The sequence below is a fragment of the Hippopotamus amphibius genome, chromosome 2, assembly GCF_030028045.1.
Source record: "Hippopotamus amphibius kiboko isolate mHipAmp2 chromosome 2, mHipAmp2.hap2, whole genome shotgun sequence".
In the NCBI taxonomy this organism is placed as follows: Eukaryota; Metazoa; Chordata; class Mammalia; order Artiodactyla; family Hippopotamidae; genus Hippopotamus; species Hippopotamus amphibius.
The window spans coordinates 8,887,850-8,909,563 of record NC_080187.1 but is presented as its reverse complement, the minus strand read 5'-3'; the positions used below and the strand labels follow the sequence as shown (position 1 = coordinate 8,909,563).

General features: G+C 48.3%; 1 protein-coding gene across 3 annotated transcripts in view; it reads left to right on the top strand.

Annotated features, from left to right (window-relative positions):
* Positions 1-21,714, top strand: part of RALGPS1 (Ral GEF with PH domain and SH3 binding motif 1) — a 266,004-nt gene that overhangs the window by 89,580 nt on the left and 154,710 nt on the right. For all 3 annotated transcript variants that reach the window (XM_057721461.1, XM_057721459.1, XM_057721460.1), the window contains 3 exons: positions 1,183-1,266; positions 13,145-13,234; positions 15,982-16,074. In XM_057721461.1, the coding sequence (XP_057577444.1) occupies positions 1,183-1,266; positions 13,145-13,234; positions 15,982-16,074 (267 nt within the window). The remainder of the gene's footprint in view (positions 1-1,182; positions 1,267-13,144; positions 13,235-15,981; positions 16,075-21,714) is intronic.

Here is a 21,714-nt window from a genome sequence, read left to right as displayed (position 1 = left end):
CTCCAGTCCAGGTCATTCATCTTGTATCCAGAGCTGCCCCCTGCCTGCGGCTGATTTCCCACAGGTGCCTGTGGTGGCCTATAGTTCGGTCCTGAGATGCATTTGAAGGGCACGGCACTTCAGACCTAGCTGCTCAGCCGACACGTTTGTCTCAGGCCATTCCCACAGCACCCCTGACTTCCTAGTCAACTCCTGATCTGCGTCTGTTTCAGCTGGTCGGCAGCTGGCGCTCACTAAAGACCTTATAAAAGTTCCAGGTGTGGGACCAAAAATTAATAACATATTATTAATAATACAGAGGTCTGACATGAATTAGAAGGAAGCCTTGGAACGGAGGGGTGGAGACCTTTCCTTTCCTCCATTCTCTGCCAGGGGTCCTCAAGGCACAAGCTGGCACTGCTGGGCATTTGGGTAGTGGCTTTTCCTTAGTTCTTTTGTCTGCTACCCCCAAGTAATCTCATTAGGTTGCTCATGTCATCTCCCTTGGAGAGGAAGCAGCCTCACTGATAGGTAAAATTTAGGTCATTTGATTCTTCAAATTATAATGCTAAGCCTGCTAGAAAAAAAGAGACAAGCCTCCTGAAGAAGATATTAAGGGGACCTGTCCTTCTGCCCCCTTTTGTTTGTATGAGAGATGGGAGGGACCATATCTAGGAAGGAATCTGAGGTCATCCCGGAAGCTTCTCTGATCGCGGTGGGCTTGGCCGGGAACGTTCCCTGATTCCAGGAATGGAGGATGTCACTTGGCCAATGAAATCTGAGCATCTTCAGCCAGATTGTAATTTTAAGTTATCCCTGGGTTTACGACTCCTGCTTGCTATAACATTATACCTTCTCTCAGACACTTTGCATTAAGAAGGGGCTTCTGGTTCTGGGGAGCTGGCAGAGTGGTAGTGGGGGGGTTGAGAATAATTTGGCACAGAAGTCCTGGGAGATGTGGCTGGGGTTGTGGGGAAAAGTATCCTGCTTCTCAGCCTCACCTCTGGGGGTCCCAGGGTGCACCTCCACCTACAGACCCAGCCCTCTTCTCCAGAGAAGGAGGAGACTCTCCCCTACCCTGGGAGGACACAGACGGCCAAGGCTCCAGTCCTTCCCCGTCTCTGTGTCCACAGTCCAGTAGATGCCCTGCTGTACTTGTATCCCCGTTGGAATCACTGTTGAAATTGACTCTGTGCTTCCCAGGAACTAGCCAGCTGTGGATGGAGTAAGAAGGAGAAACATAGTCTCGCCCCCAACGTCGTGGCCTTTACCCGGAGGTTTAACCAGGTAAGAGCACCCCTTGCATGTGCCTGTGCAGATAGCAATCCATTGTCCCCCCTAGGCTGGAAGCCCCTCCAGGCTTCAGTCTCAGGCATCTGGCCCCAGGTCCAAACCCCTCTTCCTGAACCCCCACCCTCATCCATGCTTCTTCACACAGCGGGTGGAATTGAACACATCTTTTCTGTGTTTAAATCATTTCAGTGGCTTCCAATTCCACTTAAGCTAAGGTTTGAACACCTTAATTGTGCCCTGCATGGTGGGTCTGGCTTCTGTCTACCCCTCCAGCCTCATCTCTTGTCCTCCACCCCTACTCTGTGGGCTTTGGCCATCCTGGCCTCCTGCCTCTTTCCTGCTGCATCATATCTTGGTCCCATCAGGCCCGCATTCGTGCTGTCCTCCTTGTTCAGCTCCCAACCAGATCTCAGTGGGAATGTCACTCTCTCTAGGAGCCTTCTGTGGATCTCAGCCTATATAAGGTCTCCCCGTCCTATGTCCCCTCATTGCACCTGTACTTCTCTGTGTGGTCCTTTTCCCATCTGTCCTCATTTGTGTAACTCTTTAGTCTCCATCCTCCTTGCCAGTCTGTGGGCTCCACGAAGGCAGGAACCGTGTCTATCTTGTTCATCACTGTGTCCCCTTCCCCTTGCCCAATGTCAGGCATGTAATAGGGCTTCAGTAAATATATGTAGAATGAATGAATGAGGTACTCAGGAAATACTTCTTGAATTGAATTTCTTTGAATTCCTGACAACCTGGTCGCTGGCCCCAAGCATGCTACTACAAACCGACTTGGTCCAATCAGAACCTTTGTTCCAGGTATGAAGTTCTGCATCCCCACCCAAAGGAATGATATCAGGGACTTGGGCCAAGCGGAATGGGCTTCTGACTGCTCAGACAGACCTGCTAGAATATGATCTTCAGTAGAAAGCACCCTGCAAGACCCCTTTGAATAGACCAAACCTCTGAATGGGGCTGTTGACAGCTTTTCCTCTTTCTTCTTGCTTTTCTGGTTTCAAATGAGGACAGTGGCCTAGAGGTTGCATAGTGTACGTGACTGGAGCCCTGGGTGTTGGCCTTCCCTCCAGCGGGGCCATCCCTCTCGGAAATGCTGGGTTCTAGGCACCACCGTTACTCTGCTCTCTCCAGGCTTCTCCAGCTCCGGCTGGCTACCACTCCGAGCACAGCAGGAGCCTCCGAGAGGCACCAGCTTGTGATCTGATGATCAAGGCCAGAGTTTGCATTCTCGTCGTTTTCTGAGATACAGTAGGAACTAAGGAAGGCCTAGCTACATCTGTGGTAGGGACTGTACACTGTTTTGAAAAGAGGAATTCTGAAGCCTTTTGGGTTTTTTTTTCTTTATTTTCAAAATCTTTTCCCTTTCAACTGAGCTTAGTCTTTTAAAAAAAACCAGATGTGTACACACTATCAGGGGATTCATAGTTTCCTTAGCAAAACTATTTGACTGGGAGCCAGCTCAGTCCCACCTCTGATCAGCTACAGAGCTCCCGGAGGAGGGCCACTGGGGGCTCTGATGTAATCTGCTTTGCACGCGGAGGCCAGGTCAGCTTGGCAAAGGGCAGTGCAGCTTGTTCTGCGAACAACTGTATTGTGTCCAGCTCAGACCAAGTTGGTGAAGCGAGCCAGAAGTAAAGCTGCATTTTCCCAAACAGAATGCTCTGAGAAATGGTCTTCCTGCTGGCCTGTGAGCCACTCAGAGAGCAGTTCCTGGATGCAGCCCTGGTAGCTCTGGTTTGGAAACTGGCCAGCGGCCAGGCCGTCAGCCACTGGGGCTGCTTTTCCCTGAGATGAACTGATTGGCATCCCTTCCTGGCGGACTTTCAGATGTGGCAACAAGGCTGCTCATCAGACTCCAGATGAAGGCGAGCAGGTCACTTACCTTTCCGAGCCTGTTTCCTTATCTGTAAATGAGGATAATAATAGTACTCACTTTGCACAGTTGTTATGAAAATTAAATGAAGTGATATAGGTAGAGCTCTTAGCATAGTGTTTGTGTGTAGTAGGCATGCAAACATTTTTTCAGGAAAAAAGGGAAGATTCGTAGGTTGGAAGGAGGGTTGCCAGGGAATCTGAGGCTCCCTGTGGCCAAACCGGAAATCCAGCAGCCAGTGTTGTGGTCAGCCTCTGACAACTCACCTGCTTCCCCATGGGGCCTGAGTCCCTGAGTTGTTTACAGAGTGGCTGAGTGGAAGAGCTTGGCCGAATTCCCTAAGGGTCTGTTATGGGCCAGGCTTGTGTCTTTTCCCAGGTAGTTTACCGTAAAGCCAGAAGTTCTCAGTCTGTTTTGGATCATAGGTTCTTTTGAGAATCTGACAATATCATATGAACCTGACCTTAGATAAATACACAGATATATAAATTTGCATTTAATTTGAGTGGGTTTGCTGCCTCCCCTGCCCACTGCCCCCCAAAGTCTCTACACGAATGCTTTAGAGGTCTGTGGACAGCAGGCTGAGAAGCTGTGGTCACATGGAATCAAACAGACCTGAGTGTGCATCTTAGCTCTACAACTTGCTACCTGTATGATCTTGGGTTGCCTTTCAGCCTCTGATCTTCCTCATTTATAAAATAGGAAGAATCATTTCAAGTGGTTTTGAAGATTAAAGGATGTAAAGGGTTTAGCTCAGTACTTGACACATAGTAAACAACTAATATTAGCTTTCAAAAACATGGTAGTGTGGTGGGAGCTACAAGCTGAAAGGAAGGTTAGCCTTGGGCCTACGTGCTGGCGGTAGGTTTGGGATTGTGTCCTGAAGGTGAAGAATTAGCAAGAGATGGAGAGGGAATTCAGATGACTTGGTTCCAGTCCAGGCTCTGCTGCTAACCTGCTCTGTGGCCTTAGGCAAGTCCAAGTCTGAGTCTCAGGACCCTCATGTATTAGCGGAGATTGGACAGGGCAAAGTTTCCCAACACTTCGCCCTGTAGGACTGTTTTAACTTTTCTAATGGACTGGTGTATATCTATATACACATACATAATTCCTCATTTGACTGAAACCCCAGCTCAAACTCGCCTTACTGGCTTATGTAACAACATCCAGGGAGAGATTAGACTTCATGTATTGTTAGGTCCTCAGATGGTCCTGCTTTCTCCACCTGCTTTCCTCTGTGCTGGCTCCCCTCAGGTGGCCGCCTCCTCTGTGGTTCCAAGATGGCTGCCAACAGCTCATTTGAGGGCACCCCCTGCAGAAAAGACCTGCCTCTTTTTCAGTAGCTCCATTCAATGTCCTGGAATTGAGACTGCAGGGTTGATGGTCCTGGCTTGGGTCCTATCATTTGCATCCTGTTCTCATCACCCTGACCAGGAAACAGGACGCTCTGGCTGGCCAGGTTTCAGAAACAGGCCTTCCCATGGAGATAGGGGTAGGGGGCCTAGGCCACAGGGACTGAGGTTGGAAGACTGGCAGTTCCTCAAGGAAAGTCGATGCTCGAGCAGGAAGAGGCTGAAAGTGATGGCCAGGACCTCCTGCAGACCCTCTTCCCTCTTGCACTCTTCCATCCTGCTCTGAGCTGATCAATCTGCTGATACCCCATCACTCTCAAGTCCTGTCTACCTTCTAAACCGGCATGCATCATTAGCCTAGTCACTGAATGTCCCCACTCCCTCTTGGCTTTAATCAAGATGGTTTAAAAAACAGTTATTGAGCACTTAGGCTCAACTTAACTGAGTTAGATACTGTGCTAAGCATTTAACCTGCATCATCTAATTGTGTTTTCACAAAGCCCTCTGAGGTCGATAGTTTAAACCCATTTTATGGATGAGGAAGCTGAGGTTCTAGAAGGTGAAGTAACTTGCTCAAAGTCACATAGCTGATGAGTTTCTTTACTGAGGGACCTCCCCATTTTTCTGAACACGACTCCAGTAGAACCCCCTATTCCTCCAGACTTCATTTATCACAGAGCTGGGAGGCAGTGTTAACATTTTCCTTTCCAAATGCTACCTCCAGCCAATTATTCTTTCCTCATTGTATAAACCCACTTTCATTTGAGGCTCATTACTTCTGGTTATATTCATTTATGTATTTACTAGACATTGACTGAACAGGTACTGGACTCTCTGCTAGGTTCAGGTCAACAGTTAACTAGATGTAGCCTTTGCCATCAATAGCCTCATAGTCTAGGGGGAGTCAGTGCTAGGATGGGGAAACCAGAGGAGACATGTGGACAGTAGGAAGGGAGTCCAGGAGCCTGGATTGGAGTCTGTCCCATTAATCCAGGGGAAGGATAGAGATGTGAAGTGACCAGGCTCAAGAGAATATAGAGAGACAAACGATAGCACTTGGTGATTGATTGGATGTGGAGAGAGATGACAAGGAGGAGCAGAGGAGGCCCCCCTTTGGTCCTTGGCAGCACCACTTTTTGAGATGGTGAGTACAGAGGAGGAGCAGTTGTGAGAGAGGAGATGACAGAGAGGAGAGAGGAGAGAGTTTTGACGTGTGAGTTCAGCCATGCAACAGGTAATTGGATATTTGCATCTGGGAGTTGGAGAAAATCCAGCCTAAAGATGCAGATATCGGATACATTGCATTTGAATCCACAGGAGTGGATGAGATCACCTGGGGAGCAGCAGAGGCTCACATGAGAGCCTGAGAGCTTAAGGGAGGAGCAGAGGAGAAGGGGCTGAGAAACAGCAGCCCGGGCAGGGGAAGAACACCCAGAAAGGTTGGTGTGTCTCAAGGATAAGGGGATGCTACAGAATGGGTCACTTAAAAGGACAAAAAAGAATCTTTTACATTTAGCAGCACGGCGGTGGTAAACTCAGCAGGAGCTGTTTTGTGTGGCTGTGCAATGGAAGCTGGGCTGTAGCAGCTTGAACAGTAGGAGATGTGAGGAAATGGAGAGAGCAGGTGTAGGTGATGCTTGAACAGTGGCTCCAAGAAGAAAGATGAGAGTAAGGAGGTGGTGGAAGGGGTTGAAGACGTTCATGGAGGTGGTAATAGTCCTTTTTTCTTTTCAGAGGAAAGAGCCTTGGGGGTGTTCGTATTTTGAATGGAAGGAGCCAGTAGACCAGGAAAAATTAAAGATGAGGAGAGAGAGGGAATACGTAGTGAAGTGAAGTCCCCACGAAGGTGGGAGGGGCTGAGACCTGGGGCCTCTTCACCGTAAAAGGCAAGTCTGCAGAAAGGAAAGATACAGATGCAGGTCTGCTTGTAGGTGTGGTGCAAGGAGGTTCACAGCTTCTCTTTCCTCAATGAAAAAGGAGGTGAAGGCGGGGAAGCTTAAGGAGTTTGGGGGGAGCTTGAAAAAGCCGCTCCAGGGGAAAGAGAAAGTTGACTGTGAAAATATAGAAAGAATCGCGGGTGGAGCCAATGGGAATAGAGTTTGTGGCTTTTAACGTGGCCCCAGGGCATGAAGGTAGATGGTTTTCTCTAGTTGTACTTTGCAGCCTAAAGAGAGGGGCACAGGAGTGCAAGTGCTTGGATCTATCCAACCACTTTGCTAAGCAAATTAGCAAAGCAGATTTTTTTGCATGACCATGGGGCAAGGGACCTAAAAGTACTGGCTAAGAAGGGGCTGAAGTGACAAATGTTAGGGGATCTGTCTGCTCAAGAGGAAAAGGGCTGTCGAGGACTCCAGGGTATGGTGAGAGTGGAGGATGGGACAGCAGTGGGGGTGGGGTCAAGGAGCAGGTAAGGACTAGAAAGTTAAAGGTTGTGGCCCAAGACTGGAACTTCGGGTTTCTGTGCAGGGAAGTCCTGGGTAATTATTATTTTAATTAATTAATTAATTAATTGGCTGCATTGGGTCTTTGTTGCTGCATGTGGTCTTTCTCTAGTTGTGGAGAACAGAGGCTACTCTTCATTGCAGTAGAAGTGTGTGAGCTTCTCGTGGTGGCTTCTCTTACTGGGACGCACGGGCTTTAGGCTCGTGGGCTCTGGAGTACAGGCTCAGTAGTTGTGGTGCGTGGGCTTAGTTGCTCCACAGCATGTAGAATCTTCCTGCACCAGGGATTGAACCCGTGTCCCCTGCATTGGCAGGCGGATTCTTAACCACTGCGCCACCTGGGAAGTCCAGTCCTGGGTAATTAGGAGAAGGGGTGGTAGGTGGGTAATAGTTGCTGAAGTGATCAAGGGACCTTGAAGCCGTGGTCATTCACAGTGATGTTGAAGTTGCCCAAGGAATAAGGCAAGGTTTGCTATGGAGAGGAAGGCAGTGATCTACTTGCTATCTCTGAAGTTTTACCTTTCCAGAATGTAAAAAAAAAGGTGGGGGGGCTCATATATACATAGCTTTTTCAGACAGTCTTTTCACTTAGCCATATGACATGGATGGATCACTTTGCCTGATTTCAAGACTGATTGTAAAGCTACAATAATCAAGACAGCATTGTTTTGGCAAAAGAATAGGTGCCTAGGATTATGAAACAGAATAGAGAGCCCAGAAATAGACCCGGACAAATATAGTTAACTGACCTTTGACAAATACATGAGGGCATTCAGTGGAGAAAGGGTAATTTCTTCAGAAAATGGTACTGGAACAACTGGAACTGTTTTTGTGTATGTGAAAAAAATGAATCTAGACACACGACTCTAGGCCTTTCATCAAAACTAACTCAAAATTGATCATAGACCTAAATGTAAAAGACAAAACTGTAAAACTTTTAAAAGAAAACATAGAAGAAAATCTACATGACCTTTGGTGATGAGTTATTAGATATAACACCAAAGCACAATCCATGAAAGAAAAAATTGGTAAGCTGGACTTTATTAAAATTAAAATCTTCTATTTTGGAAAAGACAGTGTTAAGAGAATTAAAAGACAAAGCACAGACTGGGAAAAATATTTGCAAAACGCATATCTGAGAAAAGACTTGAATCCAAAATATATTCTTAATATTTAACAGTAAGAAAACAACCCAATTGAGAAAAACAGGCCAAAGATCCGAACAAGAACTTCACCAAAGAAGATGTACGGAGGGCAAATAAGCATATGAAAAGATGCTCAGCATTATTTGTCACTGGGGAAATGCAAAACACTACACACCTATTAGAATGACAAAAATACACACACACAAAATCCCCCAAAAACAAACCAAAAAACCCCCACCAAACCAGACAGTGCCAATTGTTGGCAAGTATTTGGAGCAGCACAAACTCTCATTTGTTGCTGGTGGGAATGAAAAATGGTACGATCCTACCATTGCACTCCGCAGTATTTATCCAGTTTATTTGAAATCTTACGTCTACAATGTTTTATAGCGGCTTTATTTATAACGGTCAGATACTGAATGTAATTAAGATGTCTTTCAGTAGGTGAAAGATAGATAAACTGGTAAATTCATACAATGGAATATTGTTTATCTGGGAAAAAAAAAAAGAATAAGCCATCAGGCCATATAAAGACATGAAGGAATCTAAAATACATATTGCTAAGTGAAAGAAGCCAGTCCTAAAAGGCTACATAAGTGGGATTACCTCCCCCCCCCCTTTTTTTTTGACATTATGGAAAATATCAAAAAAAATCTGCAAAGGTAAAACTATGGAGATGGTAAACAGATGAGTGGCTGACAGAGGTGTGAGAGGGGGAGCGCTTTGCATAGGTGAAGAACAGGATTTTGCAGGGTGGTGAAACTTTTCTGTGTGATACCATAATGTTGGATACACGCTCCTGCGCATTTGTGAAAACCCATAGAACTTTACAGCACTACGAGTAAATCTCTTAGTGCTAAATATGCAAATTTTAATCACTGTGGAGAGTTAAGGGGTCCTGGGATGGAAGGTCGAACGTAACAAGCGAACCTAAGTGGATTATAGATGTATGAAACGTTCCCCTCCCTGAGAAGGGTGCGGGGCAAGGGGCGGGCCTAATAACTTTGGAAATGAGGGAGCCTGAATGGCTAAAGACGAAAGGAACCGTATATGAGCACTGTGTGCTGATAAAATTGTTTCCCAAGGCGGGATGGGTAGTAATTCTGGAGCCGTTATGCATGAACACTGGAAATGAACAGTTAAGGAAATAGGTGGCAGATGGTGGGAACCAGGTTTCTCCCCGCTGTTGGAGGGGGAAGTTACAGACAAGCAAGAGGAGAAGCTAGAATGATCCATATGGTAATAGACTGGAGTTGGAGACATTAGTAGGAAGTCATATTTAGTTTAATATAGATACAGATGGTTACATATAGAAATATTTATAGGTATGTGTATATACAAGAGTTAGGGTACGCGCACACACACACACGCACACACATTTCCTTGCTCTGCCATCTGAGAGGACCTAGAAACAGTGATACCTCAGTAGCACTAGCACATGTAGCTCCCAGATCTTGGTTTCTAATACTATAATCTAATAAAAGGAACCAAGGCTCCTTGGAGAAATGGCTAGTTTTGGACTGGGGCGAGAAATGTACAGGATGAGCCTGTAGCATCTTGTAGTTCCAGAGAGTGAGGAAGTGCTCAAACCAACCAACCAACCAAACAATACTGGGGTCATGTCGAAGCCAGCTCTCAGTCGCCAAAGCTGGAACAATTTGAGTAATGAAATAGATAACATAGTATTGGATCATAACCCCAAAGTATAAAATAAATATTCATGAGTCCATTCTGATGTGAACAAATGATGGAATAAATAAGTCAGGGAGACTACACAAACCTCCTGTGCAGAAGAATTCCAAATAATCTCTAGATATTTTTCCCTCAAGAAGTGGAGCACAGCTGCCTCCTTCCTTCCAGAGTTTGAGGTGATAGTACTATTTATGCAGCCAATGCCCTATTGATGGGCATATTCTTTTGCTTGATAAACAGTGCGTCAGTGAACCCTTGTGCATATATCCCTCTGCACGTCTGTATTTTCATAAGATAAATATTCCAGGGAGAATATAACTTTATCAGCTTGAGAGATATATTCAAGTGGTTCTCCAAATGGTCCTATGAATTTATATCCCCTCCTCCCCGTGTATAAGAGTACCAGTTTCTCCACACTCTTGGCACACTGTATGACTCACAAAGGGGTAATGTATTCTCTTTAATATAAAGGACATTTTACTAATCAAGAGTCCGAAGACAGGTGTCCCAATAGAAAGGTGGATGAAGGACCTGAGCACGTAATTCACAGGCAAGTAGTACAAATGGCCTATAAATATTTGCAACAAAAAACTGAAAAAAAAGTGCAGAAAAATGTTAACTGAGAAGTCACGAAAGAAAGGCGAAACAGAAGCAGTGAGACATTAGTTTGTCCACTAGGTTAGTAAAGCAAAGAAGAGCTGTAATGACTGGTATCAGGCTGTGTATGGGAACATGGCTCCACTCCAACTCTAAAGGGCCAACAGACAGGTGTTTTGGTGGGCAAGCTTTTAAATATGTACTTTTGAAAAAAGGTGCACATACTTTTATCCACTCCACCTTACAGGAATTTATCCTCAGACCTTACTTAAAATTGTATAAAGACGTATAAATATGTTCACGACAGCATTGTCTATCACAACAAAATAATTTGAAATAAGCTACCCAACAGTAGGAGGTTCCTTAGTGATGAGACAGCCCTAGGATGAAACACTTGGCAGCTGCTAGAAAATATGTTGATATTCTTACATATATATATAAAAATTCTTGCAATAGTATGATTCATACATACCACTTTAATTAAAAAAACAGAAACATGTTCTAGGACTAGACAAGCACATGTTCTGAGACACGAGAAACATGTTCCAAGGACACATAGCACGTGTTTATCACGGGGTCTGCATGTGAGAAAGCTCGCAAATGACGTCTGTCTTTTGTGCTTATCTCTGTCCCTTTTTTTTCTGCATTAAGCGCCTCCTAAATTTCGTAGTTAAAAAACAATTAAAACAATTTAAAACTATGCTGATTCTCCCTTTGTAATGTCTTTCTCCCCTACCCCTTGCCTCCATCTCCTTCAGCAAAGCCCTTGCTGGGCCTCCCATCTCTCCCTTAGCCATCACTTCAGCTTCTTGACAGGTGTCCCTGCTCCTGCAAAAGGATCTGGCCTGTCACTCCTGTGCTTAGAAGCCTCTGGAACCCTCCCCGTGCAGCATAGCGTCCCCGTGTTGCTCCAGACCCCCACAGTCTGGCCCTCACTTCCCTTCTAAGTTCAGTCTCCCTCCCACCCCCACCCCACAGGGCACCTGCAACACCAGTCCTGTCTTCCCACTCAGCTCTCCCTGGTCTCCTCACCTGTTGAAGGTCTACCAATCTTTCAAGGCCTGCCTCCTCTAGGAAGCCTTCTTCTCTCACTACCTGCCCCACATTCCAGTTCACTTGGGTTGAACTTCTTTGATGGTCACGATCACTAGTTGCCTTTTAATACAGTGATTTCTGGACTGACAGGTCTGGACTCAACAATGCCTGGAGCACACAGTAAGGGCTTCATGAAAGTCTGCTGAAGTGAACTGATCCAGGGTTGCCTCTGCATACCATGTGCTGCAGATCAGAGGCAACTCTGCCATGTTCCATAATTATGCCTTAAATAGGTGTGATTTTTTGGCACATAAGAATCTATTAAATTATACATATAAACTATCACACTTGAGATTTATGTGGCATAAACGTGTGCATGTATTAAAACGTAAGGTTTATGGGCATATCACCTAGGATCAAGAAAATCTTTCTTCCATAACTGGCTAGTAAACATTTGAGTCTGAGCTTAATTTTAGGCAATTCCTTGGAAAAAATGATTCCATGGAAACCCAGGCATGTCCTGGAGGCAACCACGGATAATTACGCAGAGAAAACTTTTCTATAATATTCCTGTTCAATATAAGAAGCCAAATTTTGATTCTTGGTTAATCTTTTCTTGTTTTCTCATTGAAAAGTGACAGTATTTCAGTAAAGAGAAGACATTTGGTTGTAGCGGTAAACGTGCTTTGTTAACTCTGGAATATCCTTAACTATTTTATTCTTTGTAAAATTCAGAGGTTTAGATGCCTAGCCTTTCTTTTCATTCCACACATCCCCCATTCTCTGCCCATCTCTCCTCCTTTCTTTGTGGTGCTGTCATTGCACTCTTGGGCATCCGTGTTTCACATAGAGCTGTTGTTATAGTTGTGAAACATGAACAGGAAAGCAAACCACTGCCCAGTGTTTCTTGGCATGAAGCCTCTTCTGTTTCACTGAGGTGTCATGTGAGTCAACTAGACACTGGTGGGTGACTTTTTTGTTCCCACCAGAGGACTCAGGGGCTCGGGGATGGTCAAGTGTGAATGATATTCTGAACCAAAACTACCAGTATATCCTTTTGGCATGTGCTGTCTCTAGAAAAACACGTCCTTCAATCTGCATTGCTTTACGGAACTTTGAGAGATGCTTTTGTATCACTTAAATTATTGGGCAAACCTCTCCTAGAAAATTAAATTTGTTACAATTGTGCGAATATAGTTGAGTCCTTCTTGCCTTGGTCTGGCTGGGAGTATGGACCTCGTTGGTGGTACCGCCAGAATGCAGATCCCTTTGTCTGGCCATTTGGCTGTCCATCCATCTATCCAACCATCTATCCCCATCCACCCATTGTCTCCTCACAACTGGGACCCTTTTGAGCAGGAATCCTGTTTGATTCATGTTAAAATCCCCTGAAGCACCTTCAGGGAGAACCATGTGTCATGGAGGCCCACTAAGTCCCCTGGATAATGATGGAAGTACTTATGTCCCGCAGCACCACTATGTGTGTGTTGGAGAGCTGGTGCTGATAGCATGGGACCTACCTGCAGGGTGGGTGTCATAAAGAAACCCTCGACCTCCCGCAACCCTAGGGTGTCCATCCCTCCCCCCCACCCCCCCACCCCCGCCCAGGTCTCCCAACCCCTTGGAAATCCCATAGAAGTGGTGGGAAGGGCAACTTGGGTGGTCTGGCATTCAACAACTTTTCTGGTGTGTGTGTGTGTGTGTCTGTGTGTGTGTCTGTGTTTGACTCTACAGGTCAGTTTTTGGGTTGTACGAGAAATTCTAACAGCACAGACTTTAAAAATAAGGGCAGAAATCCTGAGCCATTTTGTGAAAATAGCCAAGGTAAGCTGTTTTATTATTACTTTTCCCCTTCCTTTCCTTTCTTTTTTCTCTCAAAAATGTGTTTCCTCAGTACTTTGGGAGCTGATTTGCTCTGGACGTGCCAGGCAGGATTCAGATAGGGGCTGTGACCCGACTTCCCCAGGCAGAAGCAGCTGTGGGACCAGCCTGGCTGCCCGCTTGGCCTCCCAGCCCCTGCGCCCTGTGGTTTTGGCAACCCATCATTCTTTGTAGCGGGCCTTTCACAGACTCTCCACGAGGCCCCAGCGGCTACCCCTGGGATCCGTTCACCCTTCTGTTCAGATTAGCCAGTGCTGGGGGTTGGTGGCTTTTAGTTAAGCATCGATGGTTATGATGCAATCACATCCTGCACATTTTGTCCTCAGTCAGCAGAGCTCACCCCACCCCATCCTGTGCGCGTGGCCCTGGGCCCTGCTGCCTCCCTGCCCTCCTGCAGCCCTGGCCTGCTCCGATAGGGTCGGTCCTTGCCAGTTACTGGGCACCAGGCTCGTGTCTTTACCCCACTTTCCCTTCTTATTCCCTCGTCTCTGCCAGCCCAGGCTGTGATCCCATGGGCCTTTCTGGACCACTCTCCTCTCTTACACGGTCCTGCCAGCTCCTCCCAGTCCACTGCTCCCGACCGCGGGGCGCGCCTGAGTCAGCGGAGCACTGTTCTGTCTGGTTTACTGCCCGCTTCGTGCGTGCGTGCTGTCTTCCCACGCGTGTCCCAGGCCAGCTCACCTTCATGGCGGCCGCTCTCTGGCCAGGAGCCATAGCGGCTGCTTTACAGAAATGATTGCGTTTGACGCTCACATTGTTATTATCCCATTTCCAGAGGAGGAGAGGAGGCTTAGAGAGGTGGGAGTCCACACCCAGGCCCACAGTGAATCAGTTGGAGCATGTCTCTCTGCCTTTTGGGAAGCTGCTCTGCTGCCCCTCACAGCAAGGTTAAGGGCATCCAGCTCTACGTATGTCAGGGGCATGAACACCTTTACGTCCTGCACATGCTGAAGCACCTGCAACTGTACTGGGCTTAATGATACTTGTTGCCATTGGTGACATTGCTGGGCCACCAGAGGAAGTAGGATGAAGTTCCAGCCCACCTGGTGCTTTCAGTTTGGAAGTTTCCAGTCCTCACCCAAGGCATCCAATAGGATTCCTCCTTAAGCTCTGCCATCTTCCGATGGTGGGTCATCATGCCGGCGCTGTGCCCTGGGTGTGTTCTTGTGTGAGCCCCTCCTTTCTCTGGGCCTTGGTTTCCCATCTATAAAATGGGAAACGGGCGGCTTAGATGATCTCCCAGAGAACCTTCAGCTCTAAAAGAAATTCTGTGACAGGCATGGCAATTCAGATACAAAGGATGAAATTCAGCTTACCCAGAGAATCTATCATTGCGCATGGGAAACAGTTAGGGAATGTTACAAGCGGTAACACTCCCTAATTGAAATGAAGTACTAACTTGCATGGTAAGGGAGAAATCTCTGGGGAGGAACAGAGCCGCAAGGACTAGGCGTAAGGGCTTTTCACGTCCGTGTTCATTTTACTAGGCCTCGCTCTGCGTTGTCGTAGGTCCTAGGGATGTGATGGTAGATACTGCTTCATCCCGCTCTCGGGGAACACACGGTCCAGGGTGAGAGAGGGGCAAGTGCAAGCAAATGCTACCCAGTGTGCTAAGGAGATGCACGGGCTACTGTGGGAGCACACGGGTGGGGCCCCCCGCCTCCTAAATGTGGGAGCATAGCCAGGAAAGACATGCTAGAGGAAGTGGCATCTGAGCTTGGAAGTACTCATGACAAGTGATGGCGGGTGGGGTGGGGCTGGGGATGAGTCTTCCTGACAAAGAACGAGCAGCCCACACCACCCTGTGCGCTCTGCCAGGTGCCAGGCACCGGTCTGACAGTTTATGTGCACCGTCCTGTGCGGTGGAGGTGCTGTGATTACCTTCCTCGTTTTAAATATGAAGACGCTGAGGCCCAGATAACTTGCCAAAGGACACACCAGTAGTGGGAACCGGGGTTGGAACCAGGACTCTCGGTTCCATGGAACCTGCGGCTGCACAGCCTTCACTGACTCCCAAGGGTGAGGAGTGGGACCTCGGTTCTGATAGCAGGTTTCCCTCGGTGTAAAACCGAGAGCAGAGCAATTACAATTTTCTGCTCCCACTCTCACCTGTGTCTCCTTCTGTTGCCCTCTGTGGTAAGGAACTTGTCTGAGGCGGAATTAAATCCAAATGTTCTCCCTAATTTGGGGTCTGGTTCAGAGGAGCATGGTCAAGTGGCTGGGCAGCCGGAGCTCCGTGCTTGCAGCCGAGGGGATCGTGCAGATTGATTACATCTTTCCTCGGCCTCCCGCCTTCCGGGTGGGAAGGTAATCACAGAAGACCCACGTTGATATTGTTGGCACAGCGGAGGTTTCAGTTTGAAAAAGCCTGCTGGGACAGTTCAGATTCATCTAAAAAAAGGACAGAAAGGGCATTATCAAACCTCATCCTGAGCCATGTTTCTGTCCAGCAGCCAGACGAGTCAGCTTATGAAATTTTGCAAATGTTTTAGATGCAGACTCACCTTTTGACAATCTGAAAGAAAAAGAGCATATGGTTTCTATGAACTTCCTAGAACTATATTTTCTACATGAGATATTTTTAAGTGTAATTGAATTTCATAAATATGACAACATTTGGTAACACTCGAGCATGTTTTTGTTCTGTTGTTTATAGCAGCAAAATAATCTATTCCATATCTTTTTTCCAGAAACTTCTAGAACTCAACAACCTTCATTCTCTCATGTCTGTGGTATCAGCATTACAAAGTGCACCCATCTTCAGGCTGACAAAAACCTGGGCTGTAAGTTAATAAGTTAATCTTCCTAAGTCTGCGCCTTTGGTTTGGGCTGTCCTTTCTCTGGTGAAGTTCTCCATTCGTTAAGCCCCAGGAGGCTTTCTCAGTCTGCCCTCTGCCAATGATAGAGAGGATGGCTGTGGGTTAATGAAGTGTCCCCTGGCCACCCTCTCTCCTTCAGTGACCTCAGCCCGGTTTTGGGACAAGGAAGTGGTGAGGACGGCAGCGTGGCTGGGGACCCTTCTGGACCTGACAACATCACGTATGATGGCAGGGTCAGTGGCGTGACATCTGCCCTCCGCTCCAAACTGCCCTTGGGAAGCCTTCTAGGCTGATACTTTGCAGCTGCCCTGGGCTGCTGGCCGTACAAGCTAAGAGTTTCTATGGAGAGACCTGTGACCCTCATGTAGGGGAAAATGATTTTTTTTTTTTCCTGAAGGCCATGGATAATTTCAGCTCCGAGGTGGAGTCTGATAGTTATATAATTGAGTCTGTAGGAAAGTTTTTCTGCTGTAAAAATACTTTAAAAATATCTCAGACCTCTTTATCCTCCTTAGCTTGGCCCCGTGCCCGACGGGGGGGACGTCATTGCTATTTCCATCGCTCGTTAGCATCTACCTCCTGGCCCGCCTGGACCGGGGTCTCTCACAGCCACACAGCCCAAGCCTTTCGAGACCTGTTTATGTCCCATGGAACTGAAGGAAACAGTATGGAATTGTCAGCTGTGCTTCTGCAACTCATTTCCGAACTTCTTTCTGCCAGTCTGTGGGGCTGGGCTCTGTTTCAGACTTGGCTAGTTCAGGGACCTTTAAAATACGTAGGGATTATGTTGTAGTTGATCAGAAGTGAGCCTTGTTTCTTTAAATTGCAATTTTCCATAGATCAAGCCATAGCAAAGTGGAGCGAGCGATGTTAGCCTGGAGTCAGAAAACCAGATCTGTGTTCGGGCACCATCTGTGCAGAGAGATTCTGTGGGACTCATCTCCTCGTATCTACTCAGAGAGGTTGGCTGGATCTGGGGTTCTCCATCAGTGCTTTGTGGAGCCCAGGGGTTGCTTGGAACTGCCTTGGGGCCAGCAGGGCCTGGGGGAGAGGAGGGAGGGAGCCAAGCAGACTGCCCGGGCATGGTTTCCGCCAGAGCAGTTCTGTTTGTATCAGTTTTATGTCCTGGGCTTCTGGGTGAACTTCAGTTGAGCAATGGCTTTGGAGGTCAAAAGCAAGTTTGGAAGCCACCGGTCTCTGTGGCTGCTGCCAGCCCTGTGATTCCCTCAGTCCATCTGAGCCATGAGGCTTTTCGCAAAAGTTGCCTGGAGATTCTTTTTCAAATGAATTTTCCATCATTTACGTGCTGCTGTTGTTTCTTGGACTGCTGGGAGCTCTGTGTGGGCCCGGAAGAAGGAATGAGAAATCTCATGGTGCCCAGACCTTACTGTCAGTAACACAGGGACTCTTGGTGGCTCCTGTAAGCAGCACAGTCAGCGAGGGCAGCAGGGAGTCTGCACGAGAGGCCCGCACAGAGATGCCACCCACGGAGGGCCCGTCCCTGGAACTTTGGCCAGCGTTCTCCTCAGGATGCTGTGCCCTGCCCAGGATGGTGGGGCAGCATCGGGCCACAGCGACAACCAGGACTGCTCCGTGTGGCTTGGCAGAGTCCTGTTCCAGGGTGGCCGTGTCATCACTGCCATTGATGTGTCTTTGCTGCAATGAAAAGAAATCTCCCACATTTTCTTAGAGAGCCTGGAATGAAATGTCCACCCAGGACTCATTTGAAAGCATGAGTTTCTTCACCTAACTCTTGCCCAGGCCACGTGGGTCAGCTGTTCTTCCTTACAGATTTCCCAGGCGCTGCTCTGAAAGCTTCCCTGTATTAACTCATTTCCTTTTGACAGCTCCCCACTGTCAAGAGGAGGCACAGAGAGTGGGGGATAACTTATGCAGGGTTCCCCAGCTAAGAGGCAGAGGGGGAATCAAACCCAAGCAGTCTGGTCCCAGAGTCCCAGAACTTCACCACCACACCCCATGGAGCTCCATAAGAAGGACAGTTCCAGTGATGTCTTGTCAGTCAAAACAAGAGAGGGGTCCTGTTTATTTTTTGTCTCCTCTATCCAAAGTGCTCCAGTAGGAACTTTGAAGATGAGATCAGTGGACTCGGTGCCGTGAGCCTCTGTCCCGGCTGTGGCTGCTGCTGGGCTGGCGGCTGGTCTCTGGAGTGCATCCTTCTTTTGTCATTAATTTCTGGTAATGAGATTAGCCATAGAAATGTTGCCAGAAAAGAACCGTTCTTCCTCTCCCCACTTGTCCCTTGATCTGGAGGAGGGAGGTCAGAGGAGGGCCCCAGGGAGGGGACACATGGCCAGTGAGCCAGAGAGCTGCAGCCAGGCCTTGAAAGCTGCCTTTTGGCCACTTACTCCTTGGTTAGTTTGTGGCTTCCACTGCTCTTCCAGTCCCCTGGGATTGGCCGCTGACTTTGACATCTCAACGGGCATCTAGCTGGGGGGAGCCAGGGAGAGGCCAGGAAGCTGAGATTACATGTCACCAAAGGACAGGGGACCCAGGGCAAAAACAGCTGTTCTTTTTCTGAGAGATCTCCCATTGCCTCCTAAGGTCTGGGAGCCAGGACTCTTTCCTTATGACATAAGTTATTCCTTGTTGCTGTGTTCCAGGACTGTTTCCCAGGGCAAAAGGAGGGGGAGATGCAGCTTCCTAGGAGATAAGAATGGCAACTGCCAGCAGTTGTGTCAGGGAGAGAGGAGAGGATACCCGTGGTGTGGATGACAGCGTGACGTCTCCAGAGGCGCGTGTGGGGAGCTGTTTGTTCTGGCCAAACCCACCATTCAGCCTGTTTCAGATCAGACTCTTCCCTTTCACCCACCTGTCCTGTTAGTCCAAGGACAGTGGTTGGTGCAGAGCATTTGGGAAATGGTGGGGGTCAAACTCACCATCTTTCTCCTTCATCCAATCCCCCCCCCCCCGCCCCCGCCCCAGCCCAGTGGAATCCACGATGCCATTGTATTCCTGACACTCTGTCTACACCTGTTGCGACAGAGCACACAGGGCATCTACTCTGCAGTTTTGTTTACAGGTCTGCTTCCCTCTTTGACTGCCTTCCTTCTTAATGAAGTCTGATTTTTCCTGTATGTTCCTGGTGCCCAGCTGAGTTTACATTGGTTGTTCGAATTGTATATGTTTGTTGTGCTGAATTGTGTCCTTCTTTTGCTACTTCTTTTCCTGATAACGAGATTAAACATGGAGATGCTGCCAAAAATTGCTGCTTCCCCTCCCCTAGATTTGTACCTTGATCTGGGACTGGTGAGATCTCATGGCCCTGCAGAGCAGGGAGGAGCAGGCACACCGGCCGTAGCAGCCCCAAAAGTCAGTGCTTTAATAGTCTGAGTTTCGCAGAGAAGGAAACTGAGGCTCCAGGAGTTGCAGTGACCTGTCTAAGATCACGGAGCTGGGGAGTGCCAAAGCTGATGCAGTGTTGCTTTGCCTTGCTGGACACATAGTCCGTGTTCTTGGCCATTTGCTGGATGACTTGTCTGCGATGGAACCTGATGTTGGAATCAGGCTGGGCTCAGGGCAGGGGAAAGCAGGCACTCACACTGCTCAGGAAGTGGGGCTGGAGAAGTGGCTGGCACACAGGCCCCTGGGGACAGGGTGTGACCATCTCCCTTAGTGCTGTCCCTGGGGTTGCACTGAAACCCTGGATATCTGGGAAACCCGGATGGAAGCGGGTCACAGGTGTGGGAAAAGACCTGCCACTCGGTTTCACCGTGGATGACCTTCAGTGAGGGCCAGTTGGTCATTAGCTGGTAAGCAGGGCAGCCTGTCAGCCTGTCCATGGCTGGCTGCTGAGTTCCAGCGGCTGGGTGAGCTGGGACAGGACAGAGGCTGACCTCGCGTGTAGGCCCGCACATAGCAGGCCCTTAATAAATGCTGACTGGCTGCACAAACAGAGGGAGTCACCTTCTGCTGGTCTGGAAAAGTACAGATAGGGTCTGATTTATCCCAGAACAGGGCCCACTTTGGAATATTGGCTGCCTCTAAGCCATGAGACCTAAGCAAGAAGTCCCATCGGCCAATTCTTATTTCCTGAGCACACGTACTGTGTGGCTCTTGTTCATCCTGCAAACCAAATATTTATCGAACACCTCCTCGCCTCCTCCGTGCCAGGCCCCAGGGCAATGGTCAGTACTCCTGTCTTCATGGGCTAGTATGTTATCCAGGGGAGACAGACACATTTTTGAGGGAGAATGAACACGTGCCTAGTCTGGCTGGTGCAAGAAGTGACCCATGAATGTTTGTTGAATGCATGAAGTAATGAACCAAGGGATGTCAGATGGGAATAAAAGTGATGCCGGAGACCAAAAGAGGAGGATATGAGGGGGCTGACTGGGTGTTCAGGGAAGGCCTCTCTGAGGTCTGAGTGACAAGAGGGAGCCAGCCACACCAAGATGAGGGCACGGCCAGTGCAGAGGCCACGGTGGAAGAAACTCCAAGGCCAGTGTGGCTGGAGCGCAGCAGGCCTGGGGGAGATTGTGAGGATGCTGTGGACGGGCGCAGGGCCACCTGAGAGGGGCTCAGCCCAGAGAGGAGTTAGATTCTATTCTGAGAGCAGGGAAGAGTTTTAAACAGGAGACAGACATGATCTGCTTTACAGTTGCTTTTTGGGTTTTGTGTTTTTAATTACTGTTGCAACTGTGTGAAAAGCAAATTGGGGGGGCCAGAGTGGAAATGAGGCTGGATGAGGGGGTTAGGGCAGAATCCAGGAGCAAGGTGATGCTGGCTAGCATTGGGGAGGTGGCAGTGGACATGGAGAGAAGGAGACTGATGGGGGAGGCATTCTGAAGACAGAGATGGCAGGATTTATGGTGGATGGGATGCTGGAGATGAAGAAAGGAAGGGACTGGAGGACGATTCCTAGGTTTGGGGCCTGAGCTGCTGGGAAGAGGGTGGTGCCAAGAGGAGTCTGACTTATACATGGAGTTACCTGGGGTATGGAATTCCTGGAGTATGAGTGAGCCACTCATTAATTACAGTCCTGTGCTACACACATCTCTCTCTCTCTCTCTCTCTCTCTCTCTCTCTCTCTCTCTCTCTCACACACACACACACACACTCTCACACTCTCTCTCTCTCTCTGCTTATCCTGTGCACGTTCCTATCATGATTCGCTCTTTCCTACTGAATTGATCCAGAGAGTTTGACACATCTGCAGCAGCAAAATGAGAACTGAAGAACTTGGCAGAGAGGAAATCACAGCTGATGGGTCAGGCCTGATCCGCAGGGTGGTGGCCTGGAAAGAGAACCCTTCTGGGAGCAGGGCTCTCACTTCGGGCATCTGGGGTCACAGGGTCATTGAGCAAATATCCCAGGAAGGCAGATGTCTGGCGTATTTCAGATTTCAGTCTTTCCCGCGGGAAGTGCCCCTCCTCCCCTGTGTCTGATGTGGGCCTCAGTGCCCCCTCCGATGTTGTTGAGAAGGTGGTTATGGGCATGGGCTGCCAGGCTCAGGCTTTCCTGAGCCTTGGCTCAGGTGGGAGGCGAGGTGGGGGAGGGAAGGCAGAGGAAACTGACATTTGCAGCCTCCAATTACTCATCCCCCAGTCATTCCTCGGCAGCCCTGCCTGCACGGCTTCTCAGAGT